This window comes from Oncorhynchus gorbuscha, linkage group LG03 (genome assembly GCF_021184085.1).
Source record: "Oncorhynchus gorbuscha isolate QuinsamMale2020 ecotype Even-year linkage group LG03, OgorEven_v1.0, whole genome shotgun sequence".
Classification (NCBI taxonomy): Eukaryota; Metazoa; Chordata; class Actinopteri; order Salmoniformes; family Salmonidae; genus Oncorhynchus; species Oncorhynchus gorbuscha.
The window spans coordinates 23,702,956-23,727,113 of record NC_060175.1 but is presented as its reverse complement, the minus strand read 5'-3'; the positions used below and the strand labels follow the sequence as shown (position 1 = coordinate 23,727,113).

The 24,158-nt window shown below is 47.2% G+C and overlaps 1 protein-coding gene across 7 annotated transcripts in view; it reads left to right on the top strand.

The window, feature by feature from the left end:
* The window catches only part of LOC124028940 (plasma membrane calcium-transporting ATPase 1-like), a 176,117-nt gene that overhangs the window by 102,234 nt on the left and 49,725 nt on the right, over positions 1-24,158 (top strand). For all 7 annotated transcript variants that reach the window (XM_046340867.1, XM_046340855.1, XM_046340835.1 and 4 more), the window contains 4 exons: positions 8,918-9,109; positions 9,289-9,502; positions 18,089-18,300; positions 23,129-23,236. In XM_046340867.1, the coding sequence (XP_046196823.1) occupies positions 8,918-9,109; positions 9,289-9,502; positions 18,089-18,300; positions 23,129-23,236 (726 nt within the window). The remainder of the gene's footprint in view (positions 1-8,917; positions 9,110-9,288; positions 9,503-18,088; positions 18,301-23,128; positions 23,237-24,158) is intronic.

Genomic DNA, 24,158 nt, shown 5'->3' with positions numbered 1-24,158 from the left:
AGAGACAGACGGAGAGAGGGAGAGAGACAGACGGAGAGGAGAGAGAGACGGAGAGACAGACAGGAGAGAGAGAGAGACAGACAGACGGAGAGAGGAGAGACAGACAGAGGAGAGAGACAGACAGACAGAGAGAGAGAGAGAGAGACAGACGGAGAGAGGGAGACAGACAGACGGAGAGAGGGAGAGACAGACAGACGGAGAGAGAGGAGAGAGACAGACGGAGAGAGGGAGAGAGACAGACGGAGAGAGGAGAGAGAGACAGACGGAGAGAGGAGAGAGAGACAGACGGAGACAGAGAGAGAGAGAGACAGACGGAGAGAGAGAGAGAGAGACAGACGGAGAGAGAGAGAGAGAGACAGACGAGAGACGGAGAGAGAGAGAGACAGACGGAGAGACGGAGAGAGAGAGAGAGAGAGACAGACGGAGAGAGAGAGAGAGACAGACGGAGAGAGAGAGAGAGAGAGACAGAGAGAGAGAGAGACAGACGAGAGAGAGACAGACGGAGAGAGACGGAGAGAGAGAGACAGACGGAGAGAGAGAGAGAGAGAGACAGACGGAGAGAGAGACAGAGAGAGAGACAGACGGAGAGAGAGAGAGAGACGAGAGAGAGAGAGAGAGAGAGAGAGAGAGAGAGAGAGACAGAGAGAGAGAGAGAGAGACGAGAGAGAGAGGGAGAGAGGAGAGAGAGACGGAGAGAGAGAGAGAGAGAGAGAGAGAGAGAGAGACAGACGGAGAGAGAGAGAGAGAGAGACGGAGAAAGAGAGAGAGAGAAGGAGAAAGAGAGAGAGAGACGGAGAAAGAGAGAGAGAGACGGAGAAAGAGAGAGAGAGACGGAGAAAGAGAGAGAGAGACGGAGAAAGAGAGAGAGAGACGGAGAAAGAGAGAGAGAGACGGAGAAAGAGAGAGAGAGACGGAGAAAGAGAGAGAGAGACGGGAGAAGAGGGAGACAGACGGAGAAAGAGAGAGAGAGACGGAGAAAGAGAGAGAGAGACGGAGAAAGAGAGAGAGACAGACGGAGAAAGAGAGAGAGAGACGGAGAAACAGAGACGGAGAGAGAGACAGAGAGAGAGAGAGAGAGACGGAGAAAGAGAGAGAGAGACGGAGAGAGAGAGAGAGAGACGGAGAAAGAGAGAGAGAGACAGACAGACGGAGAGAGATGCAGACACAGACAGACAGACAGACGGAGAGAGATGCAGACAGACAGACGGAGAGAGAGACAGACAGACAGACGGAGAGAGAGACAGACAGACAGACAGACGGGAGAGAGAGACAGACAGACAGACGAGAGAGAGAGAGACAGACAGACAGACAGACGGAGAGAGAGAGACAGACAGACAGACAGACGGAGAGAGAGAGACAGACAGACAGATGGAGAGACAGACAGACAGACAGACGGAGAGACAGACAGACAGACAGACGGAGAGACAGACAGACAGACAGACGGAGAGAGAGAGAGACAGACAGACAGACGGAGAGAGAGAGAGACAGACAGACGGGAGAGAGAGAGACAGACAGACGGAGAGAGAGAGAGACAGACAGACAGACGGAGAGAGAGAGACAGACAGACAGACAGACAGACAGACAGACAGAGAGAGACAGACAGACAGACGGAGAGAGAGACAGACAGACGGAGAGAGAGACAGACGGGGGGACAGAGAGACAGACGGGGGACAGAGGGACAGAGTGACAGACGGAGGGAGGGACAGACGAAGGGAGAGAGAGAGAGGGAGACAGACGAAGGGAGAGAGGGAAACGAAGGGAGAGAGGGAGACTGATGGAGAGAGGGAGACAGATGGAGAGAGGGAGACAGATGGAGAGAGGGAGACAGATGGAGAGAGGGAGACAGATGGAGAGAGGGAGACAGACGAAGTGGAGAGAGGGAGACAGATGGAGAGAGGGAGACAGATGGAGAGAGGGAGACAGATGGAGAGAGGGAGACAGATGGAGAGAGGGAGACAGATGGAGAAAGAGAGAGGGAGACAGACGGAGAAAGAGAGAGGGAGACAGACGGAGAAAGAGAGAGGGAGACAGACGGAGAAAGAGAGAGGGAGAGGGAGACAGACGGAGACAGAGAGAGAGGAGACAGACGGAGAAGAAGAGAGGGAGACAGACGGAGAAAGAGAGAGGGAGACAGACGGAGAAAGAGAGAGGGAGACAGACGGAGAAAGAGAGAGGGAGACAGACGGAGAAAGAGAGGGAGACAGACGGAGAAAGAGAGGGAGACAGACGGAGAAAGAGAGGGGAGACAGACGGAGAAAGAGAGAGGGAGACAGACGGAGAAAGAGAGAGGGAGACAGACGGAGAAAGAGAGAGGGAGACAGACGGAGAGAGGGAGACAGACGGACGGAGAGACGGAGAGAGGGAGAGAGAGACGGAGAGAGAGGAGACAGACGGAGAGAGAGGGAGACAGACGGAGAAAGAGAGGGAGACAGACGGAGAGAGGGAGACAGACGGAGAAGGAGAGAGGAGACAGAGAGAAGAGAGAGGGAGACAGACGGAGAAGAAAGAGAGAGGGAGACAGACGGAGAGAGAGGGAGACAGACGGAGAAGAGAGAGAGGGAGACAGACGAGAGAAGACAGAGAGAGGGAGACAGACGGAGAAAGAGAGAGGGAGACAGACGGAGAAAGAGAGGAGACAGACGGAGAAAGAGAGAGAGACGGAGACAGACGGAGAAGGGAGAGAGAAAGAGACGGAGACGGAGAAAGAGAGAGGGAGACAGACGGAGAAAGAGAGGGAGACAGACGGAGAGAAAGAGAGGAGACGGAGAGACGGAGAAAGAGAGAGGAGACAGACGGAGGAGAAAGAGAGAGGGAGACAGACGGAGAAAGAGAGAGAGAGAGGGAGAGAGAGAGAGAGGGAGAGAAAGAGAGAGGGAGACAGACGGAGAAAGAGAGAGGGAGACAGACGGAGAAAGAGAGAGGGAGACAGACGGAGAAAAGAGACGGAGGGAGACGGAGAGACGGAGAGAGGGAGACAGGAGACAGACGGAGGAGAGAGGGAGACAGACGGAGAGAGGGAGACAGACGGAGAGAGAGGGAGACAGACGGAGAAGAGAGAGAGGGAGACAGACGGAGAAAGAGAGGGAGACAGACGGGAGAGAGGGAGACAGACGGAGAGAGGGAGACAGACGGGAGAGGGAGAGGGAGACAGACGGAGAGAGACGGAGAGGGAGAGAGAGAGAGGAGACAGACGGAGAAGACGGAGAGACAGACGGAGGAGAAAGAGAGAGGGAGACAGACGGAGAAAGAGAGAGGGAGACAGACGGAGAAAGAGAGAGGGAGACAGACGGAGAAAGAGAGAGGGAGACAGACGGAGAGAGGGAGACAGACGGAGAGAGAGACAGGAGAGACAGACGAGAGAGACAGACGGAGAGGGAGACAGACGGAGAGAGGGAGACAGACGGAGAGAGAGGGAGACAGACAGAGGAGAGAGGGAGACAGACGGAGGAGAGAGAGGGAGACAGACGGAGAGAGAGAGGGAGACAGACGGAGAGAGAGAGGGAGACAGACGGAGAAAGAGAGGGAGACAGACGGAGAAGAGAGAAAGAGAGGGAGACAGACGGAGAGAGAGGGAGACAGACGGGAGAGAGGGAGACAGACGGAGAAGAGAGAGGGAGACAGACGGAGAACGGAGAGAGAGGAGACAGACGGAGAGAGAGGGGAGACAGACGGAGAAAGAGAGAGACAGACGGAGAAAGAGAGGGAGACGGAGACGGAGAAAGAGAGGGAGACAGACGGAGAAAGAGAGAGGGAGACAGACGGAGAAAGAGAGAGGGAGACAGACGGAGAAGAGAAGAGAGAGAGGGAGACAGACGGAGAGAGGGAGACAGAGAGAGAGGGAGACAGACGGAGAGAGAGGAGACAGACGGAGAAAGAGAGAGGGAGACAGACGGAGGGAGACAGACGGAGAGAGGAGACAGACGGAGAGAGGGAGACAGACGGAGAGAGAGACAGACGGAGAGACAGACGGAGAGAGGGAGACAGACGGAGAGAGGAGACAGACGGAGAGAGAGGGAGACAGACGGAGAGAGGGAGACAGACGGAGAGAGAGAGAGACAGACGGAGAGAGAGAGACAGACAGACGGAGAAGAGAGAGGGAGACAGACGGGAGAAGAGAGGGAGACAGACGGAGAAAGAGAGAGGGAGACAGACGGAGAAAGAGAGAGGGAGACAGACGGAGAGAGAGAAAGAGAGAGGGAGACAGACGGAGAAAGAGAGGGAGACAGACGGAGAAAGAGAGGGAGACAGACGGAGAAGGGAGAGAGGGAGACAGACGGAGAAGAGAGAGGGAGACAGACGGAGAAAGAGAGAGGGAGACAGACGGAGAAAGAGAGAGGGAGACAGACGGAGAAAGAGAGAGGGAGACAGACGGAGAAAGAGAGAGGGAGACAGACGGAGAAAGAGAGAGGGAGACAGACGGAGAAAGAGAGAGGGAGACAGACGGAGAGAGGGAGACAGACGGAGAGAGGGAGACAGACGGAGAGAGGGAGACAGACGGAGAGAGGGAGACAGACGGAGAGAGGGAGACAGACGGAGAGAGGGAGACAGACGGAGAGAGGGAGACAGACGGAGAGAGGGAGACAGACGGAGAGAGGGAGACAGACGGAGAGAGGGAGACAGACGGAGAGAGAGGGAGACAGACGGAGAGAGGGAGACAGACGGAGAGAGAGGGAGACAGACGGAGAGAGGAGACAGACGGAGACGGAGAGAGGGAGACAGACGGAGAGAGGGAGACAGACGGAGAGAGGGAGACAGACGGAGAAGGAGAGAGGGAGACAGACGGAGAAGGAGAGAGGGAGACAGACGGAGAAGGAGAGAGGGAGACAGACGGAGAAGGAGAGAGGGAGACAGACGGAGAAGGAGAGAGGGAGACAGACGGAGAAGGAGAGAGGGAGACAGACGCAGAGAGGGAGACAGATGGAGAAAGAGAGAGAGAGACAGACGGAGAAAGAGAGGGAGACAGACGGAGAAAGAGAGAGGGAGACAGACGGAGAAAGAGAGAGGGAGACAGACTGAGAAAGAGAGAGGGAGACAGACTGAGAAAGAGAGAGGCAGACAGACTGAGAAAGAGAGGGAGACAGACGGAGAAAGAGAGGGAGACAGAGAGAGGGAGACAGACGGAGAGAGGGAGACAGACGGAGAAAGAGAGAGGAGACAGACGGAGAGAGAGGGAGACAGACGGAGAGAGGGAGACAGACGGAGAAAGAGAGAGGGAGACAGACGGAGGAGAGAGGGAGAGACGGAGAGAGGGAGACAGAGAGAGGGAGACAGACGGAGAGAGGGAGACAGACGGAGAGAGGGAGACAGACGGAGAGAGGGAGACAGACGGAGAGAGGGAGACAGACGGAGAGAGGGAGACAGACGGAGAGAGGGAGACAGACGGAGAGAGGGAGACAGACGGGAGAGAGGGAGACAGACGGAGAGAGAGGGAGACAGACGGAGGAGAGAGGGAGACAGAGGGAGACAGACGGAGAGAGAGAGGGAGACAGACGGAGAGAGGGAGACAGACGGAGAAGAGGGAGAGAGGGAGACAGACGGAGAAGACGGGAGAGAGGGAGACAGACGGACGGAGAGAGGGAGACAGACGGAGAGAGAGGGAGACAGACGGAGAGAGAGAGGGAGACAGACGGAGAGAGGGAGACAGACGGAGAGAGGGAGACAGACGGAGAGAGAGGGAGACAGACGGAGAAGAGAGAGGGAGACAGACGGAGAAAAGAGGGAGACAGACGAGAAAGAGAGGGAGACAGACGGAGAAAGAGAGGGAGACAGACGGAGAGAGAGGGAGACAGACGGAGAAGAGAGAGGGAGACAGACGGAGAACGGAGAGAGGGAGACAGACGGAGAGAGAGAGAGAGACAGACGGAGAAAGAGAGAGGGAGACAGACGGAGAAGAGAGAGGAGAGAGAGGGAGACAGACGGAGAGAGGGAGACAGACGGAGAGAGGGAGACAGACGGAGAGAGGGAGACAGACGGAGAGAGGGAGACAGACGGAGAGAGGGAGACAGACGGAGAGAGGGAGACAGACGGAGAAGGAGAGAGGGAGACAGACGGAGAAGGAGAGAGGGAGACAGACGGAGAAGGAGAGAGGGAGACAGACGGAGAAGGAGAGGGAGACAGACGGAGAAGGAGAGAGGGAGACAGACGGAGAAGGAGAGAGGGAGACAGACGGAGAAAGAGAGAGGGAGACAGACGAGAGAGAGGGAGACAGAGGAGAGACAGACGGAGAAGGAGAGAGGGAGACAGACGGAGAAGGAGAGAGGGAGACAGACGGAGAGGAGACACAGAGAGGGAGACAGATGGAGAAAGAGAGAGAGAGACAGACTGAGAAAGAGAGGGAGACAGACGGAGAAAGAGAGAGGGAGACAGACGGAGAAAGAGAGAGGGAGACAGACGGAGAAAGAGAGGGAGACAGACGGAGAAAGAGAGGGAGACAGACGGAGAAAGAGAGAGAGAGGGAGACAGATGGAGAGAGGGAGACAGATGGAGAGGGAGACAGACGGAGAGAGACAGGGAGACAGACGGAGACAGAGAGGAGAGACGGAGAGAGGGAGACAGACGGAGAGAGGGAGACAGACGGAGAGAGGGAGACAGACGGAGAGAGAGAGGGAGACAGACGGAGAGAGAGGGAGACAGACGGAGAGAGGGAGACAGACGGAGAGAGGGAGACAGACGGAGAGAGGGAGACAGACGGAGAGAGGGAGACAGACGGAGAAAGAGAGAGGGAGACAGACGGAGAAAGAGAGGGAGACAGACGGAGAAGAGGGAGACAGACGGAGAAGGAGAGACAGACGGAGAAAGAGAGAGGGAGACAGACGGAGAAAGAGAGAGGGAGACAGACGGAGAAAGAGAGAGGGAGACAGACGGAGAAAGAGAGAGGGAGACAGACGGAGAAAGAGAGAGGGAGACAGACGGAGAAAGAGAGAGGGAGACAGACGGAGAAAGAGAGAGGGAGAGAGAGGGAGACAGACGGAGAGAGGGAGACAGACGGAGAGAGGGAGACAGACGGAGAGAGGGAGACAGACTGAGAAGGAGAGAGGGAGACAGACGGAGAAGGAGAGAGGGAGACAGACGGAGAAGGAGAGAGGGAGACAGACGGAGAAGGAGAGAGGGAGTCAGACGGAGAAGGAGAGAGGGAGTCAGACGGAGAAGGAGAGAGGGAGACAGACGGAGAAGGAGAGAGGGAGACAGACGGAGAAGGAGAGAGGGAGACAGACGGAGAAGGAGAGAGGGAGACAGACGGAGAAGGAGAGAGGGAGACAGACGCAGAGAGGGAGACAGATGGAGAAAGAGAGAGAGAGACAGACTGAGAAAGAGAGGGAGACAGACGGAGAGAGAGAGGGAGACAGACGGAGAAAGAGAGAGGGAGACAGACGGAGAAAGAGAGAGGGAGACAGATGGAGAAAGAGAGAGGGAGACAGACGGAGAAAGAGAGGGAGACAGACGGAGAAAGAGAGAGGGAGACAGACGGAGAAAGAGAGGGAGACAGACGGAGAAAGAGAGAGGGAGACAGACGGAGAAAGAGAGAGGGAGACAGACGGAGACAGACGGAGAAAGAGAGGGAGACAGACGGAGAAAGAGAGAGGGAGACAGACGGAGAAAGAGAGAGGGAGACAGACGGAGAAAGAGAGAGGGAGACAGACGGAGAAAGAGAGAGGGAGACAGACGGAGAAAGAGAGAGGGAGACAGACGGAGAAAGAGAGAGGGAGACAGACAGAGAGAGGGAGACAGACGGAGAAAGAGAGAGGGAGACAGATGGAGAAAGAGAGGGAGACAGACGGAGAAAGAGAGGGAGACAGACGGAGAAAGAGAGGGAGACAGACGGAGAAAGAGAGGGAGACAGACGGAGAAAGAGAGGGAGACAGACGGAGAAAGAGAGGGAGACAGACGGAGAAAGAGAGGGAGACAGACGGAGAAGGAGAGAGAGAGGGAGACAGACGGAGAAGGAGAGAGAGAGGGAGACAGACGGAGAAGAGAGAGGGAGACAGACGGAGAAGGAGAGAGGGAGACAGACGGAGAAGGAGAGAGGGAGACAGACGGAGAAGGAGAGAGGGAGACAGATGGAGATAGAGAGAGGGAGACAGATTGAAAGAGGAAGAAAATGTTATGCACAGTAATTGAAAATGGAAAGGATAATGATATAGCCCCGGGTGTTATTTGCCCTAAATCTCCTGTCTAAACGAAGGATTGCGGAGAAATAATATACTTTTTAATAGCTAGCCTTTCTCTCCTACCCTTCTCCAAAGTGAATTGATTCACATGATTGTGAAGAGAAAAGGGCAGGTGTCAAAGGGGTCGAATGCAGAGCCAAACTATAATGAAATGCTGAAAGGTTGCTTGTAGGCACACTAGTTCTTTTCAACAGGACTCAAACTTTGACACTTAACACCGTGGCTAGGTTTCTCACCATCATCCACCTGGCTGATGCATGGCAGCCATTTTGTGCTGAACCGCTAACCACTCAACAGCTGTCAATGATGTAGCTGGTTCTTGTCCCTAACTGAATGAAACCGAGGTCACATCTGGCTCAAAATGATGGGTGTTACACTTTGATGGTGGATGATGTGAGTTCCCCATACAGTATAGCAATTGAAATCTAATGAAAAGTGCTACATAAATGCAATTCATTTTAAATAAAGAGAATATAATTTTTTTTAAATGTACTTGTATAACAATTTTCAACTCATCTCCATGTGCATAAAAAGTTAAACAACCACCAACAAAAATGTAAATGATGGAGATGGAAAGTGTCAGTTGGGATGAAGATTAGTCAGTTTGGGCTGAAAACAGTGGAGGTTCAGTGGAGGGTGCGTATGTAAAACCATATGAAAATGATTGGAACCATCACAGATACAACCATCGTCATTAGCCTCATTGTAATCCCCATAGATTTAACCCCTCCATCTCTGTCTCCTGATAGGGTATCGCCGGTACGGACGTGGCTAAGGAAGCGTCAGATATCATTCTGACTGACGATAACTTCACTAGCATCGTCAAGGCTGTCATGTGGGGCCGCAATGTCTATGACAGCATCTCCAAGTTCCTCCAGTTCCAGCTCACTGTCAACGTGGTGGCCGTCATCGTGGCCTTCACTGGCGCCTGCATCACACAGGTAACACACGCACCAATGTTAACATGGGGATGCTTTCATTTTCTCCCACTCCAATCTTTCTCTATCTCTCTACCGTCCCGTTTCTATCTATTTTATCCAGATTTACAGGAGCAATTAGGGTTAAGTATGTTGCTTAAGGGTGTATCACACTTACCCCCCACCCCCCCTTCTCTCTCCAGGACTCTCCTCTGAAAGCGGTGCAGATGTTGTGGGTTAACCTGATCATGGACACCCTGGCTTCCCTGGCCCTAGCCACCGAGCCCCCCACTGAGTCCCTGTTGCTGAGGAAGCCGTACGGACGCAACAAGCCCCTGATCTCTCGCACCATGATGAAGAACATCCTGGGTCATGCCGTCTACCAGCTCACAATCATCTTCACCCTCCTGTTCGCTGGTGAGACCATCACACACTGGAACAAACAGAGTTAGACGGAACTGGAACAAACAGAGTTAGACGGAACTGGAACAAACAGAGTTAGACGGAACTGGAACAAACAGAGTTAGACGGAACTGGAACAAACAGAGTTAGACGGAACTGGAACAAACAGAGTTAGACGGAACTGGAACAAACAGAGTTAGACGGAACTGGAACAAACAGAGTTAGACGGAACTGGAACAAACAGAGTTAGACCGAACTGGAACAAACAGAGTTAGACCGAACTGGAACAAACAGAGTTAGACCGAACTGGAACAAACAGAGTTAGACCGAACAACAGAGTTAGACTGAACAGGAACAAACAGAGTTAGACCGAACAACAGGGTTAGACCGAACTGGAACAAACAGAGTTAGACCGAACTGGAACAAACAGAGTTAGACCGAACTGGAACAAACAGAGTTAGACCGAACTGGAACAAACAGAGTTAGACCAAACAACAGAGTTAGACCGAACAGGAACAAACAGAGTTAAACCGAACAGGAACAAACAGTTAGACCGAACAGGAACAAACAGAGTTAGACCGAACAGGAACAAACAGAGTTAGACCGAACAGGAACAAACAGAGTTAGACCGAACAGGAACAAACAGAGTTAGACCGAACTGGAACAAACAGAGTTAGACCGAACTGGAACAAACAGAGTTAGACCGAACTGGAACAAACAGAGTTAGACCGAACTGGAACAAACAGAGTTAGACGGAACTGGAACAAACAGAGTTAGACGGAACTGGAACAAACAGAGTTAGACGGAACTGGAACAAACAGAGTTAGACGGAACTGGAACAAACAGAGTTAGACGGAACTGGAACAAACAGAGTTAGACGGAACTGGAACAAACAGAGTTAGACCGAACTGGAACAAACAGAGTTAGACCGAACTGGAACAAACAGAGTTAGACCGAACTGGAACAAACAGAGTTAGACCGAACTGGAACAAACAGAGTTAGACCGAACAACAGAGTTAGACTGAACAGGAACAAACAGAGTTAGACCGAACAACAGGGTTAGACCGAACTGGAACAAACAGAGTTAGACCGAACTGGAACAAACAGAGTTAGACCGAACTGGAACAAACAGAGTTAGACCAAACAACAGAGTTAGACCGAACAGGAACAAACAGAGTTAAACCGAACAGGAACAAACAGTTAGACCGAACAGGAACAAACAGAGTTAGACCGAACAGGAACAAACAGAGTTAGACCGAACAGGAACAAACAGAGTTAGACCGAACTGGAACAAACAGAGTTAGACCGAACTGGAACAAACAGAGTTAGACCGAACTGGAACAAACAGAGTTAGACCGAACTGGAACAAACAGAGTTAGAAACTGGAACAAACAGAGTTAGACCGAACTGGAACAAACAGAGTTAGACCGAACTGGAACAAACAGAGTTAGACCGAACTGGAACAAACAGAGTTAGACCGAACTGGAACAAACAGAGTTAGACCGAACTGGAACAAACAGAGTTAGACGAACTGGAACAAACAGAGTTAGACCGAACTGGAACAAACAGAGTTAGACCGAACTGGAACAAACAGAGTTAGACCGAACTGGAACAAACAGAGTTAGACCGAACTGGAACAAACAGAGTTAGACCGAACTGGAACAAACAGACTCAACTGGAACAAACAGAGTTAGACCGAACTGGAACAAACAGAGTTAGACCGAACTGGAACAAACAGAGTTAGACCGAACTGGAACAAACAGAGTTAGACCGAACTGGAACAAACAGAGTTAGACCGAACAGGAACAAACAGAGTTAGACCGAACAGGAACAAACAGAGTTAGACCGAACAGGAACAAACAGAGTTAAACCGAACAGGAACAAACAGAGTTAGACCGAACAGGAACAAACAGAGTTAGACCGAACAGGAACAAACAGAGTTAGACCGAACTGGAACAAACAGAGTTAGACCGAACTGGAACAAACAGAGTTAGACCGAACTGGAACAAACAGAGTTAGACCGAACTGGAACAAACAGAGTTAGACCGAACTGGAACAAACAGAGTTAGACCGAACTGGAACAAACAGAGTTAGACCGAACTGGAACAAACAGAGTTGGACCGAACTGGAACAAACAGAGTTGGACCGAACTGGAACAAACAGAGTTGGACCGAACTGGAACAAACAGAGTTGGACCGAACTGGAACAAACAGAGTTGGACCGAACTGGAACAAACAGAGTTGGACCGAACTGGAACAAACAGAGTTAGACCGAACAACAGAGTTAGACCGAACAGGAACAAACAGAGTTAGACCGAACTGGAACAAACAGAGTTAGACCGAACTGGAACAAACAGAGTTAGACCGAACAACAGGGTTAGACCGAACTGGAACAAACAGAGTTAGACCGAACTGGAACAAACAGAGTTAGACCGAACTGGAACAAACAGAGTTAGACCGAACTGGAACAAACAGAGTTAGACCAAACAACAGAGTTAGACCGAACAGGAACAAACAGAGTTAAACCGAACAGGAACAAACAGTTAGACCGAACAGGAACAAACAGAGTTAGACCGAACAGGAACAAACAGAGTTAGACCGAACAGGAACAAACAGAGTTAGACCGAACTGGAACAAACAGAGTTAGACCGAACTGGAACAAACAGAGTTAGACCGAACTGGAACAAACAGAGTTAGACCGAACTGGAACAAACAGAGTTAGACCGAACTGGAACAAACAGAGTTAGACGGAACTGGAACAAACAGAGTTAGACGGAACTGGAACAAACAGAGTTAGACGGAACTGGAACAAACAGAGTTAGACGGAACTGGAACAAACAGAGTTAGACGGAACTGGAACAAACAGAGTTAGACCGAACTGGAACAAACAGAGTTAGACCGAACTGGAACAAACAGAGTTAGACCGAACTGGAACAAACAGAGTTAGACCGAACTGGAACAAACAGAGTTAGACCGAACTGGAACAAACAGAGTTAGACCGAACAACAGAGTTAGACTGAACAGGAACAAACAGAGTTAGACCGAACAACAGGGTTAGACCGAACTGGAACAAACAGAGTTAGACCGAACTGGAACAAACAGAGTTAGACCGAACTGGAACAAACAGAGTTAGACCGAACTGGAACAAACAGAGTTAGACCAAACAACAGAGTTAGACCGAACAGGAACAAACAGAGTTAAACCGAACAGGAACAAACAGTTAGACCGAACAGGAACAAACAGAGTTAGACCGAACAGGAACAAACAGAGTTAGACCGAACAGGAACAAACAGAGTTAGACCGAACTGGAACAAACAGAGTTAGACCGAACTGGAACAAACAGAGTTAGACCGAACTGGAACAAACAGAGTTAGACCGAACTGGAACAAACAGAGTTAGACCGAACTGGAACAAACAGAGTTAGACCGAACTGGAACAAACAGAGTTGGAACAAACAGAGTTAACTGGAACAAACAGAGTTAGACCGAACTGGAACAAACAGAGTTAGACCGAACTGGAACAAACAGAGTTAGACCGAACTGGAACAAACAGAGTTAGACCGAACTGGAACAAACAGAGTTAGACCGAACTGGAACAAACAGAGTTAGACCGAACTGGAACAAACAGAGTTAGACCGAACTGGAACAAACAGAGTTAGACCGAACTGGAACAAACAGAGTTAGACCGAACTGGAACAAACAGAGTTAGACCGAACTGGAACAAACAGAGTTAGACGAACGAACTGGAACAAACAGAGTTAGACCGAACTGGAACAAACAGAGTTAGACCGAACTGGAACAAACAGAGTTAGACCGAACAGGAACAAACAGAGTTAGACCGAACAGGAACAAACAGAGTTAGACCGAACAGGAACAAACGAACAGGAACAAACAGAGTTAGACCGAACAGGAACAAACAGAGTTAGACCGAACAGGAACAAACAGAGTTAGACCGAACTGGAACAAACAGAGTTAGACCGAACTGGAACAAACAGAGTTAGACCGAACTGGAACAAACAGAGTTAGACCGAACTGGAACAAACAGAGTTAGACCGAACTGGAACAAACAGAGTTAGACCGAACTGGAACAAACAGAGTTAGACCGAACTGGAACAAACAGAGTTGGACCGAACTGGAACAAACAGAGTTGGACCGAACTGGAACAAACAGAGTTGGACCGAACTGGAACAAACAGAGTTGGACCGAACTGGAACAAACAGAGTTGGACCGAACTGGAACAAACAGAGTTGGACCGAACTGGAACAAACAGAGTTGGACCGAACTGGAACAAACAGAGTTAGACCGAACAACAGAGTTAGACCGAACAGGAACAAACAGAGTTAGACCGAACTGGAACAAACAGAGTTAGACCGAACTGGAACAAACAGAGTTAGACCACACTGGAACACACAGGGTTAAGACCACACTGGAACACACAGGGTTAAGACCACACTGGAACACACAGGGTTAAGACCACACTGGAACACACAGGGTTAAGACCACACTGGAACACACAGGGTTAAGACCACACTGGAACACACAGGGTTAAGACCACACTGGAACACACAGGGTTAAGACCACACTGGAACACACAGGGTTAAGACCACACTGGAACACACAGGGTTAAGAACACACTGGAACACATGGAGTTAGACATCACTGGAACACACAGGTTTAAGACCACACTGGAACACACAGGAGTTAGACATCACTGGAACACACAGGGTTAAGACATCACTGGAACACATGAGGTTAAGACTTCACTGGAACACATGGGGTTAAGACCACACTGGAACACATGGGGTTAGGAAAATACAGTGCCTTTGGAAGTTTTTCGGACCCCTCGACTTTTTCCACATTTTGAGACATCCTTATTCCAAAACTGGTTAAATAAATAAAAATCCTTAGCAGTCTACACACAATACACCATAATGAATAATTGAGAACGGGTTTTTAGCAAATAAAATAAAATTGTGGGGAAAAAAACATATTTACTTTCTAATGTGGCTTTTTTGAAAGATATCATGTATTGTTGCTCTACAGTTTCTGGAGGATTGAGTTTTGAAATCAGTGGAATTAGAGTATGATAGCAAAGGAGATGGTTGCAAATATGTAAACGAAGTCGAAAAGAGAACACACAGAAGGCTGTTTTATTGAACACTTCTCTCAGGATTACATCTTCAAACTAAGGGCAATCATGGCATGGCATCCGTGACATAGAGGGAGAAGCATCCATCCATGTATACGGGTTAGATCATCTAGCCAGCTACATTTTCAAATATTACATGTTTTTAATTTTGTCAAACTCGTTTTCATTTCGAGTTAGTGTACTGTTAGCTAGCTAGCTAACGTTATCTGTCTGGCTCGCTAGCTAACATTACATTTATGATCTGTGTAGTATTGTTATTCGTATCTCAGAGCAATTTGCATTGCTAGTTATAGCCTAATATTAGCTAGCTAACAATGAACCTGGTTGGTTAGCTACTTGCAGATTCAGAGTCGCAACATTATAAGATGGGATTATGGTTAATTGTTTAGCTTGCTAGCTAGCTACATTTCTAAACTCCACTATTCAAGTAACAATTTCAATAGAATGTTCCTGATGTCACTGCGACAACTGTCGATAAACTTATCTGGTAAATTCACTCTGTTTTCTACTCCGATTTCAGAGCACGCTTGTCTGTGTGCCAGTGTGCAGAATAACTGACTAGTCTATGAACGCTCAACACCCGTTCAATATGACCGGTGTCAATAAGTGTTGGCAAAAAAGCTAATTAAATTGTTGCCAGCAGCACAGTTGCAGTCACCAACGCTCTGGATAACATAAAAACAGCCTAACCAGCTCTGCTAGGGCAGGTAAAATGGTCAGAGTGAGGTGTTCTCTCATTTGTGTCTGGAAGTAGCTAGTAAGCTAGCCAACATTAGCCAGTTAGCTTGGGTGCTTGACTGCTGTTGTTAGGTCAGAACGCTTAGATCAACCCTACTCCTCGGCCAGAGCATCCAGTGTGGCTCGGAACGCTCCGAGAGCGAAACACTTTGAATTTACAAACAGAAAATCTAGCAATCTGGTTTACGAACACCCAGAGCGCACTCTGGCACTCCATGTTTAGTACATGTCCTCACATGTGAATCCTTAAAGAGATGGGTGGGGCTAAAGCTTAAGAGGGTGTGAACGATGTTGAGGGTGCTCCAGTAGCTGTACTAAAACATTTTCTCAAAAGTGAGGTTAAAAGTTGATCAACTTTCAAAGCAGAATTACTTTCCCATTGTTCCTCAACCGTAGTGTATGATATACCATTTTCTAGCTCTGTCTCTACTTTTAGCCAATGTCAGGTTATGGCGATATAGGACTCATTTTACTGTGGACATAGATACTTTTGTACCTGTTTCCTCCAGCATCTTCACAAGGTCCTTTGCTTTTGTTATTGGATATATTTGCACTTTTCACACCAAAGTACGTTCATCTCTAGGAGACAGAACGCGTCTCCTTCCTGAGCGGTATGACGGCTGCGTGGTCCCATGGTGTTAATACTTGTGTACTATTGTTTGTACAGTTGAACGTGGTACCTTCAGGCGTTTGGAAATTGCTCCCAAGGATGAACCAGACTTGTGGACGTCTACAATTGTTTTTCTGAGGTCTTGGCTGATTTCTTTTGATTTTCCCATGATGTAAAGCAAAGAGGCACTGGGTTTGAAGGTAGGCCTTGGAATACATCCACAGGTACACCTCCAGTTGACTATATTTTTGTATAGAACATTTCTGGGCAGAACTGAAAAAGCGTGTGTGAGCAAGGAGGCCTACCAACCTGACTCAGTTATACCAGCTCTGACAGGAGGAATGGACCAAAATTCACCAAACTTATTGTGGGAAGCTTGTGTGAAGGCTACCTGAAACGTTTGACCCAAGTTAAACTTTTTAAAGGCAATGCTACCAAATACTATTTGAGTGTATGTAAACTTCTGGGAATGTGATTAAATAAATAAAAGCTAAAATAAATCAGCTATTATTCTGACATTTCACATTCTTAAAATAAAGTGGTGATCCTAACTGACCTAAGACAAGGAATTTTTACTAGGATTAAAGGTCAGGAATTGTGAAAAACTGAGTTTAAATGTTTTTGGCTAAGGTGGATGTAAACTTCCGACTTCAACTGTATATATGCATTATAAGGTTTAATATTGTTCCCCAGTTATTTTCTAGTCTTTGTTTCTTATAAGAAATGGTCTGAGAGATGTGTGAGTTAATGTTGTCAAAACAGGGTGTCTGTGAGAAAGCACGTCAAGGCAAAAAGAGATTCATAGACACAGAACCCTGCAGGGGAGTGAAAGAGAAGAGACAAGTCAGACGTACCACTATAAAGCAACTACGGGAGTGGAAAATTACTGCTGAGCCCTTAGAAAACACTGGAACTATTGTTCTCTCCTGCAAGTTTGTATAACTGTATATGCATGGGCTTGGTCTCATGAGTAGAAGGTGTTGATGTAGGCAGTTACATCACTAGGGGTTGACTGCAAGCATATTTAAAGCAACTTGGACTTTTCCTATTTTGCAGAACTCAGGAGAGACATCAGTTGTATGTTTGATCTTTGACTTCGTTCGACAGCTGTATTTTAATTACAATTGATATGATTTATAAGTGCACATTTTGAGTATTCCTTTTGTTAAGTAAATAACGGAGCCCAGAAAAGTGGAACCCTCATTTACCCAAAGTGAAACCAAGTTATTTATAGAGCCCAGTTTAGAATAATGGGGTTGTACCAAAACAAAAATTCTGTGCAATTCTCTGCACACCCTTCAATTCTAAAATGAACATTCTAGGTCTTTTCTTGATTTATCATTAGTCTCCAGTTAGTACAGCGTAAATTAACAGTATTCAACATATTCTGGAGGTCATCTTCTGTCTCGGCAAGGAGAACTATGTCATCACCATACAACAAGATGCCCAGGAATATATCCGCAACTTCATCATTGACCTGAATACTGGCAACTGGAACCCGATAAAGAGCCCATTCTAATTAGTCTAGAAGCAAGGAGGTCTCGTCACATCGACAAAAGCCTTCTGAAAATCAATAAAACAGGCAAAAGTTGGTTGTCTCTCTTGAATTCTAGCCCAGACCACTGTGTAGACAGAATAGGTGTGGTCTATACGCACATTTCCACTTTTGACGTGGAAATGCCCCTTCACTTCCATTAATATTTTGTCCCAGTACCGTGTTACCTTCAGATGAGTCACTTGTGGGGATCGTAGAGTAAAACGGAAAGTACGATCTTTCCATAGACGGGTCATATTAATGTGTAGCTTAAACCGTTCGGACGCTACAGACATTTTTGTGACAATACACATTTTCAGGATGTCTCCTGGTCTGACAAACGACACTGTAGCTCTGCCACTTTCCAGATGTAGATGCAGAAGGCTGACATTGGCGGACGTAATGATTGAGACACAGCCTGTACAACAACAAAAAACATATCTCTAACTTAAACTGACCGATTTTGATGGGGATTTTTTATTATGCTAAATTAAAGAGATGTTTGCTTAAACAAAAGGTTATTTTAACACCACATATAACTGTTATCCTGTTTGCTCTTCCCCCTCTCCCAGGAGAGAACATCTTTAATATCGACAGTGGGCGCAACGCGCCCCTCCACTCGCCGCCCTCGGAGCACTACACCATCGTGTTCAACGTGTTTGTCATGATGCAGCTGTTCAACGAGATCAATGCCAGGAAGATCCACGGAGAGAGGAACGTTTTTGAGGCCATTTACCGTAACCCCATATTCTGTAGTGTGGTCCTGGGAACCTTCGTCCTGCAGGTACAAACACACATACTGTACATACTGTAGACACACACACAGACAGACATAAACTCACACACATAAACACACACATCACACACAGTCTTGTACAGCTACCCTTGTGGGGACACACAATTCAGTCTCATTTAAAATTATATTTTCCCTAACTCCTAACCCTAAACTTAACCCTAACTCATACTCTTACCCTAACCTTAACACTAACCATAACCCCAAAACCTAAACTTAACCCTAAACCTAAACTTAACCCTAAACCTAAACTGAACCCTAACTCCTAACCCTTTACATAATTCTAACCCAAACAATAATTCTAATCTCAACCCTAAACCCCCTAGAAATATAATTTGACCTCGTGTGGACTAACAAAATGTCACAAGAATAGTTAATCACACACACACACACACACACACACACACACACACACACACACACACACACACACACACACACACACACACACACACACACACACACACACACACACACACACACACACACACACACACACACACACACACACACACACACACACAGAGAGAGAGAGACTGTAAACCCAGGCCTGGAATTTCATGATTTTATGGGCAAGGCCATTTAGCCTTCAATTAAATACTAACTATTCTGTTAATAAAAAACACATGTGTATGTTAATGTACGTACATATTTAGTCTACATGTCAAAGTGTAGGTGATAGCATTTACACTACGGTTCAAAAGTTTGGGGTCACTTAGAAATGTCTTTGTTTTCCATGAAACCATACATGAAATGAGTTGCAAAATTAATAGGAAAAATATTCAAGACTTTGACAAGGTTATAAATAATGATTTTTAATTTAAATAATAATTGTGTCCTTCAAACTTTGCTTTCGTCAAATAACCCTCCATTAAATAATCCTCCAGTAATCGAAACCCCGCAATGGAGGTAATCTGAAGAAATTTCACCCCATGCTTCCTGAAGCACCTCCCACAAGTTGGATTGGGTTGATGGGCACTTCTTACGTACAGTCAAGCTGCTCCCACAACAGCTCATTAGGGTTGAGATCCAGTGACTGTGCTAACCATTCCATTATAGACAGAATACCAGCTGACTGCTTCTTCCCTAAATAGTGATTTCATAGTTTGGAGCTGTGCTTTGGGTCATTGTCCTGTTGTAGGAGGAAATTGGCTCCGTCCACAGGGTGTGGCAATGTGTTGCAAAATGGAGTGATAGCCTTCCTTCTTCAAGATCCCTTTTACCCTGTACAAATCTACCACTATACCACCACCAAAGCACCCCCATCACATTGCCTCCATCATGCTTGACAGATGGCATCAAGCACTTAGGGTTGCCAACTTCCTCACTACCAAATAAGGGCCAAAAGGTGGCGTGCCAATGCACGGTGCCACAGGGGTATGGTGTCGTGTAAATGAATATACACTGTATAGTCTTATTCAATTGGAAAGGCAAAAACAAATGATATTCAATTTAGTGTATAGCTTTTCTAAGACTCTATCATTACGTAAACTTATGTGAATAAACTTCAATAAATTATCAAAGAAATCACAATTTGGACCTTTACAGCAACAAAAAAAACTCATTTCAAAATAAGGCAGAGGGGCATGAGTCACTCACCAAGTCTGCTTTTTCCTTGCATATTTTTTGCTGCTCTTGACTGATTCAAGCAGTCCTTTGTCCTTTTGTATAGCTAGAGAGAAGTCCTTACACGACAAGTCACAGTTCACAGATATTTGAATTACATTTTTGATCAGCTCTGTGCTGCATCTGTTTCTTGAGTCTGACAATTTAAATGGTCATCAGAGAGAAAATCCTCTCTACAAAGGCATTTGAGCCTGGCACACTGAGGACAAATGAGACAATCCTGAACATGTTAATCAAGTTGGCTTTCCCTAGATTTTGGTAAACTGCCACCCACTTCTCACTGGTAGATTTTGTGGTATCCTGTCTGGCTTTCTGTATTTCCTCCTGGCTAGCACAACACTCTTCGTAGAGTTGGTCCATACTGACTGTCTGTCATTTTGAGGGCAACCACCACCTGCTCCAGGTTAGTGAAGGAGAGCTCCTCATAGAGTTGGTCCATACTGACTGTCTGTCATTTTGAGGGCAACCACCACCTGCTCCAGGTTAGTGAAGGAGAGCTCCTCATAGAGGCTGGTCAGTTTCAGTTTCAACATGACATTTTCTGGTGAGAAGTCAAACCATTTGTCAATGTATGTAATGACAGTGTTATAGAACTTCACAAAGTCCTGTTGCTGCTTGGACCTTTGTGCTGGCAATAGTTTGTCCCTCCGCTGCTTGGACCTTTGTGCTGACAATAGTTTGTCCTTCCGCTGCTTGGACCTTTGTGCTGGCAATAGTTTGTCCCTCTGCTGCTTGGACCTTTGTGCTGACAATAGTTTGTCCTTCCGCTGCTTGGACCTTTGTGCTGGCAATAGTTTGTCCCCGACAATAGTTTGTCCTTCCGCTGCTTGGACCTTTGTGCTGGCAATAGTTTGTCCCTCTGCTACTTGGACCTTTGTGCTGGCAATAGTTTGTCCCTCCGCTGCTTGGACCTTTGTGCTGGCAATAGTTTGTCCCTCCGCTGCTTGGACCTTTGTGCTGGCAATAGTTTGTCCCTCAGCTGCTTGAACCTTTGTGCTGGCAATAGTTTGTCCCTCCGCTGCTTGGACCTTTGTGCTGGCAATAGTTTGTCCCTCCGCTGCTTGGACCTTTGTGCTGGCAATAGTTTGTCCCTCCGCTGCTTGGACCTTTGTGCTGGCAATAGTTTGTCCCTCCGCTGCTTGCTCTGGTATCCAAAAAAGCTGTCCTGTTTCTGCTGAAGCATCTTCATTTTGAACTTTTGGACTTCCTCTAAAGTTGGCATTTGCATTATCTGCTGCTTAGGCTGTGATGTGTCTAATGTCCAGTTCATGCTTTTCCAGACAGTTCATCAGATCTTGATGTTTGCCATTTGCAGTTTCATCACTGTCTCATAAAAGTCAAGTAACTTGCACTGCGCTCCATCAGACACAGAGAAATCTCACGCACACTGGAACATGTTCCTGTTTCCCTTGTTTGAGGCATCACTGAGAAATACACCGGCTCACCTTCGCTCGGGGACAGATCATCCTAAATATCTTGCACAGTCTTTGGTCCTAAAACATTCATTGTAATCATCTCAGATTTTGTTCTTCCCAAGTGCATCTTCTTCACAACATTTGAGTCATGAAACAAAGCACCGTTGAGCTTAACAAGACAGTCGGTGCTGTCGTGGCTGAGTCCATGTTTAACTGTATGGTACACATACAAGACGTCACTAAGAATGCACCAATGTGTGCACAACTGAGCAAGAGGACAAGTACGTGAGAGTGTCTAGTTTGAGAAACAGACATTAAATAGTGCCATTAAAAGCCTTATTTCAGACTGCCCAATAAGATGGGCAAAAGAGCACAGACACTGGACAGAGGAAGGTTGGAAGAAAGTGTTATGGGCAGACTAATCGAAGTTTGAGGTGTTGAAAGAAGAACATTTGTGAGACCGGATCTCAACCCTAATGAGCTGTTGTGGGAGCAGCTTGACTGTATGGTACGTAAGAAGTGCCCATCAAGCCAATCCAACTTGTGGGAGGTGCTTCAGGAAGCATGGGGTGAAATTTCTTCAGATTACCTCAACAAATTGACAACTAGAATGCCAAAGGTCTGCAAGGCTGTAATTGCTGCAAATGGAGGATTCTTTGACGATTGCAAAGTTTGAAGGACACAATTATTATTTAAATTAAAATCATTATTTATAATCTTGTCAACCTCTTGACTATATATTTCCTATTCATTTTGCAACTAATTTCATGTATGTTTTCATGGAAAACAAGGACATTTCTAAGTGACCTCAAACTTTTGAAAGGTAGCGTATATATAACTCCCAGTCATTTATTGAGTAAAACACCATCGTTTCTGCATCACTGTACCTTCTTCAGGCTTCTTTGGGATCAACAACTGACAGGGAGTTATATATATATATATATATAAAGAGAGTATTTATTTTTATAGCTTCTTTAGATCTTACCTCTTTCTACATTTCTGAAGGATATTTTAATCTCTGTCATATGAAACCGATCGCATTTTCAGTGCACTTTTGAGAAGGGTGTTTTCTTTTTAATTGCATTTTGGGATATTCACACTTATAGCCTACTGCTGTGTGCACATTGCTGTGTTTATAATGTGAAGAAATTGCCTAGTAGTTGATCAACATTTTAAGCTAAACGTTCTGATCTGTTGCATCAGCCTCATTGCTTTTCAAAGTGTTTTTTATGTACAGTGGTTGTATTAATTTGGGATCTATCATCCCGCAACTGACCCAGAGTATGTTTGGAATATTTCTTGCACCGAAGAAGAAGCTGACCAATAGAATAGCTCAACTTTTGTACTATGGGGGATAGTAGATTGACATAGGAGGTGCTTTTGCTCTTCGTTACTCATCTTGTTGGCTGACGAAAAGAACATGTGGACAGTTCTTCTAACCTCTTCAATATTGGATAACGATGTGCGCCATTGCATCCCTAATGTGTCCATCTTCACTTTAAGTCTTCTTCAGAGCTGTGATGCCTTCGAGATGTACCCGATCAGGTGACAGGCATTAGCTAATACGAATTGAGATATCTGAGGGCGCCATGTGAGTTAGAAGTGCTTCAGAATAGGACACAGTGGCCACTTTGGCCCCATAGAAAACATTTTTTAGAGGGCCTTACGGCCACTGGGCAAGTCGCCGGGAAAGTCGAGACCTGCCGGAAACCCATCTTCGTTAGTGTGGTGTTTTGCTACTTTATTCTACAGGTTCTCATTCTGTGGCTCTGTCTCAGATTGTCATTGTCCAGGTTGGAGGGAAGCCCTTCTCCTGCACCGCTCTGACCATCGACCAGTGGCTCTGGTGTGTGTTCATCGGAGTGGGAGAGCTGCTTTGGGGACAGGTAAGACACACAAACACTCACTCTCTCACACACACACAGATGTAAAATCTCTTCAGCTCCTTGCTTGGGTGTGCGTGCGTAGCTGTGGTGCGCATTTGTGTGTATGTGTGTGTGTGTGTGCATTGATGCGTGATGTGTGTGTGATGCAGCTGGTACAGTAGGTGCCAGGGAACTGTTGCTACGCTAAGACGGGTTCTGGAATACAAAGCAAGCAAGTTCCATGGTTACCATCACAACAGTCACCGTGGTAATGAGCACTGGCGCACATAAAATCAGCACTGCCCACATTTACCCGCGCCCCAGAGGACGAGAACCCAGCACGATACTCCCTCTACGACTACACACACAAACACACACACATTCAAAGACCCATGCACATACACTTCTCTCTCTGCACACACACACACACGTTGAAAAACACAAAATCCTACACTTGCCTGCACACACTCACAGGCATACATACAGAGAACGAGATCTCATATGGTGTATTGACAGGTAACACACCCTCAAAGATTAGCTTCCCCACACAGCCAGTTGTCTGAGTTCAGGTAGGAGGTAGAGAGAGTAGAAAGTGAGACAGGTCATGAGCAGGTGAGCTGCCACTTTTTTCAGCATGTTTAAAAAATAGATAGATTTCGAGTTAGACCAACTTGGATTTTTTTGGCAGGGACATAGAGTGGGGCAAATAAGTATTTAGTCAGCCACCAGTTGTGCAAGTTTTCCCACTTAAAAAGATGGGAGAGGCCTGTAATTTTCATCATAGGTACACTTAAACTATGACAGACAAAATGAGGAAAAAAATCCAGAAAATCACATTGTAGGATTTTTAATGAATTACCCGGAATTACCTGGAATGCTTCTTACACCCAAGGATTATTATTCCCAAGATATACAGCAAATGCTTTGTCAAACAAACAGAAAC